At 39.6% G+C, this 16,502-nt stretch overlaps 1 protein-coding gene and 1 long non-coding RNA gene across 4 annotated transcripts in view; one reads left to right on the plus strand and one right to left on the minus strand.

The window, feature by feature from the left end:
* LOC135278921 (uncharacterized) overlaps positions 1 to 10,283 on the minus strand; it is a 31,288-nt gene extending 21,005 nt beyond the window's left edge. For 2 of the 3 annotated variants that reach the window (XR_010346300.1, XR_010346299.1), the window contains exon 1: positions 10,029 to 10,283. This is a non-coding gene — a long non-coding RNA (uncharacterized LOC135278921). Of the gene's footprint in view, positions 1 to 2,217; positions 2,382 to 10,028 lie in introns of all 3 variants that reach the window. The other variant, XR_010346301.1, reaches the window with a different exon arrangement.
* Positions 1 to 16,502, plus strand: part of PCOLCE2 (procollagen C-endopeptidase enhancer 2) — a 22,668-nt gene continuing 6,166 nt past the window's right edge. The window contains exons 1-6 of the mRNA XM_064385813.1: positions 1 to 190; positions 997 to 1,105; positions 8,563 to 8,818; positions 10,337 to 10,461; positions 13,426 to 13,562; positions 14,836 to 14,990. Of these exons, the coding sequence (XP_064241883.1) occupies positions 108 to 190; positions 997 to 1,105; positions 8,563 to 8,818; positions 10,337 to 10,461; positions 13,426 to 13,562; positions 14,836 to 14,990 (865 nt within the window). The 5' untranslated portion in view covers positions 1 to 107. The remainder of the gene's footprint in view (positions 191 to 996; positions 1,106 to 8,562; positions 8,819 to 10,336; positions 10,462 to 13,425; positions 13,563 to 14,835; positions 14,991 to 16,502) is intronic.

Here is a 16,502-nt window from a genome sequence, read left to right on the forward strand (position 1 = left end):
AAGCCTTTGCCTCCTCCCCCGGCCCTGGCAGCCACAGGAGGAGCAGGCGGCGGTCGGATAGCGGCTCCGCGGCCCCAGCCCTGCCCCAGTCGCCGCCGCCGCCCGAGATGCCGCCCGCCGCGCCGCTGCCGCTGCTGCTGCCGCCGCTGCTGCTGCTGGCGGCCGCGCGTCCCGCCGCCCCCCCGCACAGGTACCGCGCTCCTCTGAACCCTCCCTTCGTGCCCGTTCCAGTGCCCGTGACTGCATCAAGGCAGGAGCGTTTCCCACGGAACGCGGGACTCTGCGGGAGCAGCCGGTGCCGGGCGGGCTGTAACCTCTCTAACTTAACAGTGTAATAGGGTGAGGCATGAGGTGTCTGAAGCTCGGCAGGGCGGTCGCTCACCCTCGTGTCCTCAGCAGTAGCAGTGGTTCCGTACAGCTTTTCCAGGGTTTCTCGCGTGTCCGTGCAGCGCGTCCGGAGCCGGCACCAGCACCTGAGCTGAGCCCTGAGCACGGCTGGGCCACAGGGCTCAGCACCCGGAGCGGCGCTCAGCACGGGCAGGTTGTGCTATTGAGGTACAAAAAAGTACCAGAGACTTCCTTGATTAAAACGTATAAATTCAAAGCACAGAAAGGAATGAGAAATAATTTTTATATCCGTGCTATTTTAACTACTATTATATGTACTATAAAAAGTCATTGCTAATGCCTTTTTATAATTATTTTTCCATTATAATAACAATTTACAATGATATATCACATTGGCACACCACTGCTCTTAGGAAGTAAAAAAGGAGGGAGAGATAACAGTCTGTGCTGACCTAAAATTAAGGCCTAAGTAGTTAATTTTTTCTACACCTAAGTTCGCACGTTAAATTGCATATTCTATGTCAATAGTGATTTTATACAAATGATTAAACATATTCCATGGTAGCAATGGCTTTAAATATTTAAGCTGTTGAGACAGTTTGTGCCTGTTATACAAAGGATAAATGATTTTTTTTCTATTATTCTCAGGCCTACATTTACATGTGGAGGAGTTGTATCTGGAGAGTCAGGGTTTATTGGGAGTGAAGGATTTCCAGGCGTCTACCCACCAAACAGCAAATGTACTTGGAAAATCACCGTAAGAATTTTTAATACTACAAAATCAGTGCTGAAGACAATGAACAGCTATTTGTTGTTAAACAGTGTTTTACGTGGGGTAACATATGTGCAATAATGGACTCAGTAACTCAAAGTAGCTCAACTATCTGGAGCTTTTTAGGGTTGATGTAATATGATAATAGTGACTGAAACATAACTGGCCTTGCCTCATATCAGAAGCAAATTTTCATTGACTTACTTGACGCACCTCTAATTGTTTTAAATTAACCCACTTATAAGCAACCATCTCCCCTTATGTCACTGTGGAAAGCAGTAGTGAGTTCTGTCAAAGAAAAGATTTGAGGTGGCACGTATGAAAAGCAAAATTTCTTGGCAAGAAGACATATAAAAAAAGTTTAAGTCAAACCCAAAAAATTCAGGCAGGTTTGCTTGAAGTGTGCTGCTAGCAGCGTTCTGCCAGCCAGGACATCTGGAGTCTGTCATAGAGCAGGCTGACAGCAGTAGGGAAGTGTTGTTACATTTATAAATGACTATGTGAAATGGAACCATGTGGTACAATTGATATTTTGATGCTGAAATGAGACTGTAGGGCAGAGATATCATATTCATGGACAACAGATTCCATGAAACAACTAGGACTAAATACTCCTGTTCTGGATATCCTTATCCACAGACTCAGAGAAGCAGATGTAAGTGAATGATTACTCTTCCTCACATCTGCACAAATTAAACCCTCTGAAACTGCCCACCAAATTTCCTCTCCTTTTTAGATACAGTTCACCAAGAACTCTTCTGACATTTGGGCCTACAGAAAAAATAAGAAGGCATAAAAAAATAACTTAGTCTGTGTGTTGACAGGATCACTAAAGACAACTTCAGCTGAAAGACTGCATCACAGGCTAGGTGTTGGAGGAGAATAGGATGTCACAGGATAATTGTTTCCTGCTACTATAGAGATGCTGACGCAAAGTGGGAGGCATTGATCTGTTTACAATGTTCAGTTTAAAACAACTCTCGCAGCAAATGAGTGATGTGCTTTTAATCGTTTTATCTGAAAGATCCCAGTGAAGCTGCAGAGTTGCTTTCTGCACCTTTCTGTTGCATTATTATTGGGGCCTAGTTAGAGGTTACCTTTGATCCGTGTCTGCCCTCATCCAGAAGAGGATGTGAAACATGGTGCATGCCCATAAAGCTGCTTCCTTGCTGTCCAGGGGCTGAGGTGACAGCAATCAGCATGGCCCACCTTGCAATCTGAAGAGCAGATGCAAATTGCATTTGGAATCATACACACATGCCTTAAATAAAATGGAAAATCATACAAAATTAGTTTACCAGCATAACTCAGTATTAGATGTTCAGAAGTTCAAAATTGAATCTGGAGGGAGATAATAATTTTGCTTATAACAGCATGAAATTTTTACCACTAAAAAACTAATAAATGGAGGCAGCACTAAAGAAGCAATTACTGAATCATGCTATGTATCTGCCCTTCATATATGGGAGGTAGAGGGAGAAGAGAACAAATTATGGTACTTAGAAAGTCCATACAGTGTGATTTAATTGCAGGCTTTATGTGGCTGTTGCTAACAAGATGCCAACATCCAGGTGAACCTGGGCACGGTGAGAGGCATTTCTACAAAGCTGTAGCAGAGCTATGTCTGCACTTGAGCTTTCTTGACAAGGGGAGGAACTCAATGACTTCTGTCATTTCATGATCACCCTGACTCGCAGTTTTCTGCTGTGCTGCCATTTGACTGCCTCCTGCTTATCCTCTGTAGTTTGCCCAAAAGCCAGAGAAGGGCTGCACAACTGGAGTAGTCCAGGCTTGCTTGTGCCCTCAGCCCATTTAACCCCTGTTTTATTAAAAATGTTCACTAAGCCAAGCTGATTTCTTTTCCCCCATCAACTGTAGAATGCTCTGTGTCTTTTGGGTGTGCAGGAAGGGCGTAGGGAAGGCAAGGACTAATAAACCTGCAAGACTAAGCTTGTACTCTCTTTAAAAAGACCATGGTTTACCAAACTGTGGCAAAGTGGTACACTCAAGGGTTTGGTTAGCCTGAATTTATACAACAAAATCCTTTCACCAAATGTTACTGAGGCTCAGAATAGCTTGCAATAGCACCCAAGTAAGTAAGCAAGCCAGTTACACTGCCATGAAGAAATACTCTGTAGTTACTGTTAGTCTTCCTCATTTAGCATCTGGTCTTAGAAAATGACTAAGACACATTTGCCTGTCCGTTTTAGCCAAGGGCTGTGAACACCTTTCTGAAAACACTCTGCTAATGCAGGATCTGACAAGTCTGCAAGACTGATAGAGACGTTGATTCACTTTGTGTCTGGGTCACAAGAAGCGTGAAGCTCTTGTTTTCTCAACTACAGGATCTCATCAGCTGCACAAGAAATGCAGAAAGAAGGGCAGAATGAGAGCTAATTCATTCTTTAGAGGAAAACAGGTTTAGAAAACATTACAGGTAATACAGATAAAGCAATGTAGCATTCAGGTATCATCTGAAATCTTTCCAACTAGTTTTCTAAAGCTGAAAGAGTCTAACTCAATTATGGTTCTGTTATTTCAAGAGACTGGGACTTTTTCAGCTGGCTAAAGAAAACAGCTTCTCTATTCTAAGAGCTCTAAGAAGTGCTCAGCACATGCTTGTGGTTCTATTACAGCCTTGGCAGACTACCCAGCAGCTTTTCACTGGCTTTGCTAAGAAGTCATTTGTACAGCTACTTCCTTTCCTATAGTAATGTATATACCTTTATCTGAAATATGTCATATACACTTACTTTTAATACTCTGTAATCCTTCTTGGCCATCACCTCACATAAATGTGTCACATAGTCTGAGAATCTGGACTGCTGTCCTGTGTTTTTCTGGCAGACTGCTTAGTTCCCATAAAACTCCAACAACTTCATGTGCAACAATAACACTGAAAACTGTCTGAGTTATGTAAGGTTATGTTTTCATATGTTCAGGAGCTGCATTCCAGCAGGTTTACTGACAATAAGCAAAGTTGGAAAAATTTACTTATCAGGGCAGTTGAGAATCTGCCCTGAGGGAGCAGAATATTTTAAACAATTTTTTCCATGTTTTAAGCATTCATTTTTCTATGTCTTTTTTAAATTGTCCTTCCAGTAGAAAACAGGTCTTTACACATTGGTCGTATTGCCAGAAAAGAAAAAGATGAACAGAATCTAATGCCCTTCTCAGAGCAAGCTAATACAAATTTTTAAAATTGGAGATAGAGAACAAGCAACTAGGCAGAAATCATGGTTCTTCCCAGGATGTAACTCCAAATAACTTCTACATTCATTCTCAGTAGAGAGAAATAATACATTTGGTATGCAGCTAGCTGATGTATTTTTCAATTCTACTTGGGACTGCTATAGCTACGCATATAATCAGCATTTTTGTATTAAACATATATAAAAATATATTCAACCCAATACAGGTTTAAAAGTTAGTCAAAATATATTTGTGAAATCTGCCATTTAAGGGGTTTCCTCCCTTCAAAGAAAATAGTCTAAACCATGTCATTTTGATGAAGAGGGCTTTGTATTCAGTCAGAACAACAGAAAAACAGCATCACTACTTTAATGGTATATGAACTTTGTTTTTGGTTATCATTCATTGCAGATATTTCATATAATGTTAATCAATCTCAAGACCTTATTTTGAGATGCTTTGTATATATGGAATAATCATGCCCTTTTTAAAAGCTTAGTAATCTACACAGATTATTTTAGGGAATTACGCTCTATAAAAACTCCCTCTAAAAATTTATTTAGCCTTCCATAGGAGTAAGGCATCTTTGCATTAGTTCAGCATCATAATTTTTTGAACCTAAAGAAGTTCATAGAGTTAAAATAAGAAGGGAAGCAGAGAGTGAGTATGGGTCAGGTGCCCTCTTTGTGACAAGGAAAGGCAGAGGATGAAGTGCCTCTGTTGTTGAAAGATACCAGCTGGATGGATAAAACAAAAATAAGGCACACCCTGCAGAGGAAGCATCACATCATTCTTCCTTTGACTCCTCCCTCTTTTTTTTTTCCTTTTTCTTTTAAGAGCTGAATTCCTTCCAGTTCTTCCTCTGAGGTATCCCATCTTACTGCATCAGGCTCAGATGTGGCTCAAAGTAAACAATACTGAGTCATGCTGGCCTTTGCTTGCTCCCCCGGGTTTCTCATGGAACAATATTTTAAATGTCCTGGGACAATCATTGGCAGATTTTAGCACATTAGTTCTCAACATTAAAGAAGTGAAATGGTAAAAATCAAAGAAAAGTACAGTTATGCAAAGATGCCTGTATTTAGCACAAGATTTCTTGGGAGTAGCTGCAAAGTGGAACAGCTGCTGCCAGAATGTGGAACCACCATCCTCGGCACTTCTAATTGTCACCTACTCAGACCACAAAATTTAAACTGATTTAACATACTGGAACAAATTAGTTATTTTTGTGAATGATAAATATTTTAATAAGTGAGTATATTTTTAAAATAACAGTCATAGCAGTAAGTAGTGACTGTAACTAAAGGCCTGCCACATTTTTTCTAAATTACTTACCTCCCCAAATTCAGCTAAACATGAGCAAGGATTATTGTGCTAAAAACAAAACTAAGTAAAACCTGCAGCAGGCTCCGAGTTAAATGTTCATGACCACGTGGCTGAGTTTTTCCTACACATTTTTTTTACATACTGTCATGAAACAGAAGTCAGTACATCTGTGGGGAACAGTCTTGACCAAGTTCAAGTAGACTAAACTGACAGAAGCAGAGATTAAGAGCTGCAATGAAATATAAAGTATAGTATAGTACAGTATAGTATAGTACAGTGTAGTATAGTATAGTACAGTATAGCCAGTGGTGGAGAGGGAAGAAGGAAGCGGAACACTGCACAGAATGACTGATATCATGAAGCAGATATCAGTCTTGATAAGACTAAGACTTGAGTGAATGGCTGACTGCAGTTTGGGGTTTGGCAGCTTTGCCAGCATGCTCTCCCTCCTGAGCAGGGCTCTGTCCCATGTCCTGTTTCCCTCTGTCCCCATGGGGCAGCAGGAGAGGGGCATGTCCAGGGGCAGGAGGGAGTGCCTTGGGGCTCCTGTGAGTAGAGCAGTGCTGGGTCAGTGCACTCCTGGAACAGAGCTGTCAGTGAGCACCATCAGCACTACTGAGCACTAACCACTTAGCTGAATCTGAAAGCAATTCTACGAGGACAGCAAAAAGACCTTTTTTACCCCAGAATCAGCCACCTCTCACATTTCCACTTCCTTCTTCAAACTCTGGGAGAGAGCAGGTATACTCAAAGAAGCACTTCAGGCTGAGAAAACAGGAGGAAATCTCATAAGCATTGATAGAACTGTTTAATCTAATATGCTAGAGCCAATTCTGCTCAGCTTTCAAAAACAGGGGAAGGAAAAGGGGAAATACCTTAAAGATGGGCAAGTTTTAGCCAAAGCTGCAAGACACTGTTGTGGAATATGTTAGACAAACTTAACTGTAGGCATGATAATTTATTTTAAAACACAATAACCTTTAAAGGTCACCCCGTTTGCATCCTGTCATACCAGTTGTCCAGACTTATGAAAATGACTGTTCACCCCAAAAGAGCATGTGCTATTTTACATACATACTTCTGGAAAAATGGCTTCTGTCATCTAACTGCCTAAATTTGACTTTATCTAACTAATTTTACTGTCAGCATTTCTGAATTGACCTGTCCAGTCACACAGACTTTTGTAGTACAACTGTAAATATTATTCAGATCTTCTGGAAGGAATACCAAATTCATTTTAGCTCATTTTATGTTAAAATGACCAAGCCTTAATGCTCCTTAGTGATTCAGACCAGAAGACAAGTGAATGCAATAAGAGATTTATATATGAGAGCCGTGATTCAAGGAATAAATTCAAGATTAGGTGAGTTGTAGTTTTGTAGTAGTAGCAGTGATGTGTATCAGCACAGGGGCCCTGAATGCATTTTCGAGAGAACTTTGAACTAAAAAGGAAAATTCTCTGAAACCAGCAGCAGGAACTGCAGTGGAGCTGGTCAGGAAGTGTGCACATGGACCCTGGGCAGCTGAGAACAGCTCAAGCAGAAGTCTGTCCTGCTGCAGGATCAGTATCAGTGCTGGACATAAAAGCAGCCACATGAAAGAGCAACCTGAACACAGCTACAGCACATTTTTCAGTACCTCTAGAGCTGATGCCTTTATCAGTATCTTCTGTGGGTTAAAGCAGTCATTTATAGCACTTCCATCTATACTTGACAAGCAATTTTTAACTGTTGAGACTCAATGTTAAAACAGTTTGACAATTTCATATAGGAACAGTTTCGTTTTAGTTTATTTCAAACCCGTGTTTTAAAATGAGTCACTGTTAAGGAATGAAAAAAATTCATGAACTCTTAAATAACGTGGCTTAAATATGAACTTAATGCAGATATATTAAGTGTATGTTTAAAGCAGAAAATTATAGTAGTGTCTCAGTAAAGCAGAACAGCTGCAATTATTTTAATAGCTAACCACTCTACCATGATATGGATTGAATGCAGATAATTACACTTGCCTGTCTAGGGTCTCTCTATACTTTAAAATACTGTTTCCCTTCTTCAGTTCTGTTACATACAGCATTAGGTGCTTTATTAGAATAGTTTTCACTTCTCAGTATGCTGATTTTTCTCTTAAAAGCTTGTAACAGTATACAAGGAAATGTTCTCCTCCTTGTAAACTATTATGTTGTCTTAATTTACATCCTTCTCTGTACTCTTGTCTCTTTTGCAGTGTCCACAGATGCAGACATGTAACAAGATTTGCCCCATGTTTCCTCAGATGTTTCAGAAAACAAAACTCTCTTCTATATTGAGGACACCCACTAGTGGTTCTTTTGAATTCTCTGTTTATAATTTTACATTGTCTTTCCAAATATAATTCTTTCACTGCATCCACTCCAGTAACTAAATATTAGGGTTGTACAGTGTTAGCCATAAAGTTTCCAATTTTATTTATAAATGTAAGATGTATGTTAGTAATTTAAAAAATTCTTTCAAACTATGAAACTTGGTAACATAAATTAGAATGAGAAGCCATTTCATTTGTTTAAAATCCTAAATTGCTTGTTCCATATTTTTTTCATATTAATCTCATCCTCCTTGGTGACAGGGAACTGCATGGCTGATTCCACACTTTCAACAGAAAATAAGAGAAACACACCAAGCTGAAGTGGTTTATAATTAACTGCACGAGCCTGACTAGCAGGTACTCTGGATCAGAAATAAGATAATGACAAGAGATGACCAGAGCTTTGTATTAAGGATGGGTCCAAGTTACTTTAAAAAGTGCTGTGCCTGGCATATAGTCAACAAAAAGAGCTCATCTGACAGGAGGTGAAGGGTATGAAAACAGCCATGCAAACAGTGGGATCTGATAGATACGTGGTCACACTTCCAGATGCATGTCTCCCTCCTTCCCTCTCTCTGCAGGTGCCAGAGGGGAAAGTGGTGGTTCTCTCTTTCCGCTATTTGGACCTGGAAAGCGACAGCCTGTGCCGCTATGACTTTGTGGACATCTACAGCGGCCATGCCAACGGCCAGCGCATCGGCAGGTTCTGTGGCACTGTGAAACCCGGGGCCCTGGTGTCCAGCAGCAATAAGATGTTGGTGCAGATGACTTCAGATGCTAATACTGCTGGGAGTGGATTCATCGCAAAGTTTTCTGCAGCAGAACCGCACGAAAGAGGTAATTAACCATTATATATGTGCTGAAGACAAATATATCTCGGCTCTATCCAGAGCCACATTAATGCTTAAAAAGATGTGGTGCCAGAGATATTAAGGGTTGTGCTATTCAACATATTTATTAAGTGTAACTGGTTAGCCATCTTAGCTCATCAAGTAGTAAAGAGAAAAGCTGACAAGTCTAAGAGTAGTGGAAGAACTACACCTAGAACTACACCTAATGGTAATAGCTAGTCATTAAAAGGGCAAATGAAATTAATTATAGATAAGTATTGCATATAAGGGGAAAACACCCTAACTTTGTGTAGAATACAGCAGGTTCTGAATTGACCCACTGTTTTGGAATGAGATCTTAGGTTTAAAGTAGATAATTTATGAAAACAGTAGTTGAGCATCAATTCAGTGCTTAATAGGTATCAAAAAAGAAACCAAAACTTAATAATTTTTAGAAAAGAAAGTAAAGACCATACAATAACAACAAAATCCACTTCATTATAAATCCATAATGCATGTACACCTTGACTAAAGTGTGCCTTTCTGATGTTCCCAACTGAGAACTGAATATGATGGAATTATCGGAATGAATCAAAGGCAAGTATGATAGAGTTAACATCACATACACAAAGATCAGCTGCACAGCATGAACTTCTCAATGCTGCAGAAGAGAAAGTCAAAGGGACTGTAGGAGAGGGCTTTGAAGTCATGACTAGTGTAGAGGAAGTGACTGAGGACCTCAGTCCATCTCTTTAAATGTAAAACCCAGATGAGCAAGTGGCTGCAAAGGAAAGGAGAGGGTGATTTTTCTCTGTGGCCTGTGAAGCAGTTGAACACTGTACCAGGGGACATTGTGGATTGTCTGTTTCTTCCCTGGTTTAATAACACGTACAAAAACATATCAAAGCAAAATTCATCAGGTATTACTAAACATAAAGGCATTGCCTGGTACTTGGGAATAGTATGAACATTGAGAGGCTGGGAGGTCACAGGGAGGTGGTATTGCCCTAGTTAGTGACTTTTTCAAGGCTTTTGCTATTGGTATGAGACCAGACCAGACAGGTTGTTGGGCAGAGGCAGTGCAGGTGATGAGTAATTTATCAGGCCTTCCTGATAAATTGGAACCTTGTACTGAACAATATATTAAATAACTGTGACTGGATACAGTTAATTTAACGAGAAGGTTCATAGTAATATTGTAAATAAGGATTACACACCTGATGGAGTTTTCAATTTGGAGCTGAGGTCAGGAGACAGGGAAGAAACAGACCGCTGTCCATCACGAACACTCCACAGGCTGCAGCCCCACCATCGCTGCCCGTGGGCTGGGGGGATGGCTCCTCCAGTACCTGCGGCTTCTCCCCCTCCTGCAGTGTTTGCAGGAACGCTTCTCTGTCTTTGTTGTGCTGTTTATCAGCTGTGTTTTCCCAGAGTGCCCCAGTGGGGCGGTGGGGCTGTGGCGGAGGCCCCGGGCGCGGCCGCCGCGCCTCAGCGGCGCTCGGGCCCGCGCTGTGCTGCCTTGCAGGGGACCAGTACTGCGGGGGACGGCTGGACAAGCCCTCGGGCTCCTTCCACACGCCCAACTGGCCCGAGCGGGACTACCCCGCGGGAGTCACCTGTTCCTGGCACATCGTGGCCCCGAAGAACCAGGTAAGGCGCTGCCATGGCACAGCTCCGCTTCCAGCGCCCGCAGGGAGCCACACCCGAGAGCAGGGGCTGCCCGGGCTGGCCCGGGACACCGCGGTGGCACCGGCCGGCACAGCGAGCACGGGCACGGCCGCGCTCCGGCCGTGTGCCTTCCCTCCCCATCGCCCCGGTGACTCCTGGGCTTCCTCAGCAGGGCCACGCAAGGCTACACCCCGAAATGAAACCCATTTAAGCACCTGTGACTGCTGAGGCTTTTGAGCTAAGGAGGGTTAAAACACTATTTTCTTAATAAAAAAATTAAATATTTAATTTAATTAAAAAATTTAATCATTATTTTCTTAATTAAAAAAATGCCATGTAAATGAAGTCAGGGCATGTGATCATCTCAGCACCAAACGTGATGATGACCAATGCTGCATTTAAGTCTAACAATGTTTGAGCATTTTTGGTGTTGCTGCAGTTTACTGTTGAGGTGGAGCTGATTGAATTTAATAAAAGCAGTTTGTTCTATTTCACATTTTGAAGGCTCCATCGCATAACATGCTCGATTAATTAGCCAGATGCCATGCGAGCATATGTTACCACTTCATTAGGAGCTGAGGAGATGTGGCAGCAGACTGAGAGGGCTCTTGTGCCACGCATGGCAAACACAAGGGTGTTCCCTACACTGCAGGGCAAATCTCAATCCTAGCTGCACATTTTTTGGCTGCTGCTGAGCCATCTGCTTTGTACCTTAGCAGGAGGTCTACAATGATTGAATGTTTTGGTTGACAGGCATGTTTGGTAGGTTGCTTTTCTTGCCACATTCAGCTTTTAAAATTCATTTACATATAAAGATGACTTTCCTCTTCATCTTCCGCTCATGACTAATCCTTGAAATAAAAAAAGCTGCCCCAGATAAATATATTCTTCTGATCTTTCCTACTTTTGCATTTACCAAGACAGTTCCTCCCTTGAACTGAAGCAGTATGTCAGCTTAGTCTTTCCTGTATTCCTTTTTAATGTACGTTCCTTGTTTGCTAGATACAGGCCATTTAACAATCCAATAGATAGGCAGTGATTTTTAAACCCTTATCTGTAAACTGCAGATTACTTTGGTTCTTTCCAAATGTCTCCAGATAAGCCTAAGAACTTTTCCTAAGCTCATAGAGAAGATTTGAGAAAGGCTATATCAGCATAAAAATAAGGGCATTATATCCTGTGCCTTTTGATGATTTCATTCCATAAATCTACCTGTTTCCAAATATATATTATTCATGTACTGCAACAGTGGTTGTTTGCATGGAAAAAGGCAGAATTTTGACAGTGCCATTTTCCATTAAGTACTGAATAAGCATCTCTCTTCAAGTGCACAGAAAAAGCTTCCCAGTCTTCCATTTACCAGAATTTAGGTGTTATTGTTTCTATTTCCCTTTCCTAAGCATGTGATCAATAAAACAAGACACTCTTGTTTTGTTGCTTCAAATACAAACCAATAATTACTTAATTTATTACACAAGATGAAGGATCTTATCCTGATCATGAAGAGCTTCTATTCTACTATTAAATACTTATTAGTGCAAAGTGCACTTATTGAACAATAGTGAAGTAGATATTATGGCCTGCTCTTTTGCCTGCTATGGAAAAATTTACCATTTCTATTCCCAGTTGCATTACTTCTTTGCATACCATCTTTTTTGATCACAAGCATGTTATTCAGATGGGTATTCCATTTAAAGTGCATTTTTTCATCATGATACTGAGGGTTTGAAACAAGCCTGTTAGTCATCTCTGAAATCAATTCCCCCAAGGTTACTCATACTTGATGGGAAACAAAATTATTCCTAAAATATCTTAATAGTGCAAAACTATATCCAAGACATCAGGTGATAACAGGCTATCATTACTATGAATGTAGAACATGATAACTTATGCTATGTCAGTAATCAAATAAAGTACATGCCATGTACAAATTACTTATTTTTCTTTGTACAATTTTAGAAGATTTAATACCATCTTTCTTTGAGTCAGATCTGTATAAAGGTTGATCTACAATCAGCATAAATCAGTCTTGTCATTCAAGCTTTATTTGTGCTATTTATGGGAAGATGATTTAAATACTGTTGTGCTTCATCTAAAGAGGCAACCTAAATGCATATATTACCTCTGTTTCCATGCAGCAGTTAGGTTGTGTTTCCCTTCCTTGCCACACATGACTGACAGAGTCATTCTGCAGGACTTCATTTCAGATTAGTAGATTACATTTCTGTTTTCTTGTACATTGTTTGTTTGATTTTTTTTTTCCCCTTAAGTAGAAAATTCCATAAATAAAAGTCATTGGAGATAATAGCATACCAGTATGATACTAGTTCACATTTATACTTGTAAAACCTCAACAATGATGGAAATCTGACATGGAAACACTATTCCTTTCAGTATTTACTTTCTCTTGGGTTTACTTTTACTATTTGCTAATTTTCTTTCTATCAACATTTTAATTTCTAATGTTTTTTAATTCTGCATCAAGCATACACAGCATTGGCAACCACAGTGATTTAGGCCCTGCTGTTAATGAAGTCAGTGAAATGCCTCATATCAACTTTGCCTTTGCCTTTTCTTTAGCATATCTTGAAAGATGCAATGATATTAAAAGTTCCTTTTCTGTTGCTTACACTTGCTGTAGTTATTTTAAGAGCCTTGTAACACCTAACACCTACTAACATTCAGTTCATAAAATAATTTTATCAGAAGTTACTTGCATACATTTGAGAGGAAAATGTTTTACAGAATGTTAGAGTCATATGCTGAACTATTAGTTGGAGAGGTCATGTGGATTAAAAATACTTTACAATTAAGTGGATTAAGGAATTTTCCTTTATTGAAAGAAAAATTAAATAGTACTTCATATGAAGATGTCACTTACTGCAATAAGTATTAATAAATTCTGCATGTCAAAACCAAAATGACTTATTTCCATTTTCCCTTTAGCTAATAGAGTTAAAATTTGAGAAGTTTGATGTGGAGAGAGACAACTACTGCAGATATGACTACGTTGCAGTGTTTAATGGTGGGGAAATCAATGATGCTAAAAGAATTGGGAAGTACTGTGGAGACAGCCCACCAGCGTAAGTAATTTCCTTTCCTTGGGAGCTTCACTGCCACTGTGTGTCATTTTGCTAACAGTTCTGTCCAAGGCTTCCAAAAGATTGTAATTTTTAAATTAAATGCAGTGTTTTGTACCTCCAACTGAACATGTAGAAATTGCTTATTCTCTTTCTAGGTTTCCTCTATTTTCTCTCTCTCCATGACTAACCCTGGCTCCAGCCCATGTTCTCTGCTGTCCCACAAGCCTCATCAGACCAGTGTGTAACAACACCAGTGCAAGCCCCAGTGCTGCTGATATTGGTGTGGCACCAATAGTAACGGTGGCTGAACACTAACATTTATGTGTATGTTTTGATTATAGATACTGAAGGACAAGGATCCAGCTGAGCTCTCTAGCCCCTTGGCTCATTCCTCACTTTATCTGACTCATTTTCCTCTTGGCCCTTTTAAAAAAGACAGGATACACAGACTGGGTCAGATTTTTCAGATCTGGCCTTGTAGTCCTGGTGCTCAGGAAGCAGAACAAAGCTCTTGGCAGCTGATAATCAGTGCCCTCCTATGTCCACAGGCTGTGTCAATACTGCAGCAAGGAAAGTCTAATCTGGGCAACCACCCTGGCAGCTGCAAATCCAGAGAATTACAGTTAATCAGCCCCTTTCTTTTTGCTATGTCAGACCTGGCCATCAGAGTAAACTGATTTCTGATAATCTGCCAAAAAAAAGGGGAAACAATGACAAGTTTTTACTTCAAAGACCTCATTAGGGATTTCAAAGAAGTCCTGGGTAATTGATATCTAATCATTGGCAAAAAGTGAGCCCACAGAAGTAATAACCCAAAACATTTTATTTTTGCTGGGTTTGTTGAAGAATTGCACAATTCAGTACTTCATGAATTTTCATAGCCCTTCCAATTGTGCAATATCTTTTTCACTAAACAAAACCAAAATTTAAAACACCCCATTTACTTCCCCTGTGTACTGAGGAGTTCTTCAATGTATTTTCCCACTTTCTTAATCTGACCCCTTCCATTTCATGGAAGTCAAGTTTGCAATGAAGTCACTGGGAAGAATTTAACAATACTCATATTGACATAAACTTCAGTTTATGGTTTTAGGTGATTAATGGAAACAAGTTTCATCCTCAAAACACCAGTGTGTGACATGCGAGCAAAGAATCATGTATTTTTCAGTATTAGTCTGGAGTGTTGTTTTTTTATTTTAAATAATGTTATTAATGCTTTTTGGCTTTGACATGTGAAAGAATGGAAATATTTTATTTTGGTTTTCTATTTCAGGCCTATTCTGTCTGAGAAAAATGAGTTGCTCATTCAGTTTTTATCTGATTTGAGCTTAACAGCTGATGGTTTTATTGGCCATTATAAATTTAGACCAAAAAAGTTACCCACAACTACAGCTCTGCCTACAACCACAACAGTGCCTGCTACCTCAAGTAAGTCTTACTGGCTCTACTTCATTTCCTATAAAATTAATTATTCCAGGACAAGGAGAGAATTACAGAAATACAAAATAGAAACTATATTAAAAATTCAAGTTTTACAGCTTGTTAGTATTTTAAATGTTAAAGGAATTAATTAAAATTAACATACTCAAGGGAGTACTGGAATATACTCAAGGGCGAATGCACTTAACATTATTAAATGAAATCTATCCAGGCAAGAGTTCAAAAGTAATAAAAGAGTGTAAAAGTAACTTATCCACCTGAGAGAATTTTCCTCTCTCTTCTCAATTTTGGACAGTTAACTAGCACATTCCATAGAGAAATGGAGAAACTAAATTCTATTGAATAAAAATTTCTGAATATTTTGGGAAATAGTTTTATTTAAAGGAAATATTTCTTCTATACAAGTTGATATGTAAAAATCTTACTGTATTTTTCTTCACATAGTTTTTAAGATCAAGCAAAATTGGTATGGAAGCCAACTGAGCCCTCTTCAGGTTCTGTCAAGACCCTGTCAATATGACACTCTCCTAGAATAATTTTTATTTGAAAATATTTAGTGATTGGAACTCACGGAGAAATATGTCTCACTAAAACTAAGTCTCCTTTTGTATTTAACACTAGACAGCATATATGAAAGATCAGAGCTGGATTTCTCTGAAGGTGCTGCCAAAAACACCTCATTACTGAGATATTGAAGGGATAAATTCTTAGAATTTCTATAACCTGAATGTGAGGCATTTCAGATACAATTATAGCAGAAAACCAAATTATTTATGATGTTTTTGCAAGACACAACCTGATTTGGACTTAAAAACATCACAAATCAGGGCAGCAATGGCTTGCCAGCAGGAAACCAAGAAGCTGCGGTGCTTTAATCCTGCTAATGAAGGCATTCAAAATAGGTGAAAATAAACATTAAAAAAATGACATCATAGTGACTTGTAAATCATTCTGATGTGACTCTAACAATAAATAATTCAGCTTTTCTTCACTCTAAAACACTTGTTAACGACGTTGTTGGTTGAAATACTTGGTCTCAATAACCCAGGCTGTCAGTAGCCCTGTTGAGGGTTTTGCACAGGCAAGAGAGGTGAAATTTACCAATTAACTCCAAATCAATTTTCTTGACAGCATCAGTGTTAGAAAATAAAAACATGCAGATTCATCTGAGAAAGGACAACAGAGGCAAAGCGTTCAAAAGACTTGTCAGGCAGACAGAAATAAGAAGTCCTTTCAAGGTGTGATCAGTTTTGCACAGTGTAGGCATTTCTGATCTTCACAACAAACCAAAGCAAACCAAACCTCTACAGTTCAGTTACATTTCGGAGCAACCACTTGTATTCAGAAGTGTCCAGTTCAAAGAGACCCATCTTATTATCTTGCAAATCAGAGCTGTTTAAACTTGCACAGAACTCCAGGCACGAATAAAGTATTAAACTTTAGTAGGCTCTTTCAAGAATTACGTCAGTCTTTATGTAACATACAAATATTAGTACTTCC

The sequence above is a fragment of the Passer domesticus genome, chromosome 11 (assembly GCF_036417665.1).
Source record: "Passer domesticus isolate bPasDom1 chromosome 11, bPasDom1.hap1, whole genome shotgun sequence".
Classification (NCBI taxonomy): Eukaryota; Metazoa; Chordata; class Aves; order Passeriformes; family Passeridae; genus Passer; species Passer domesticus.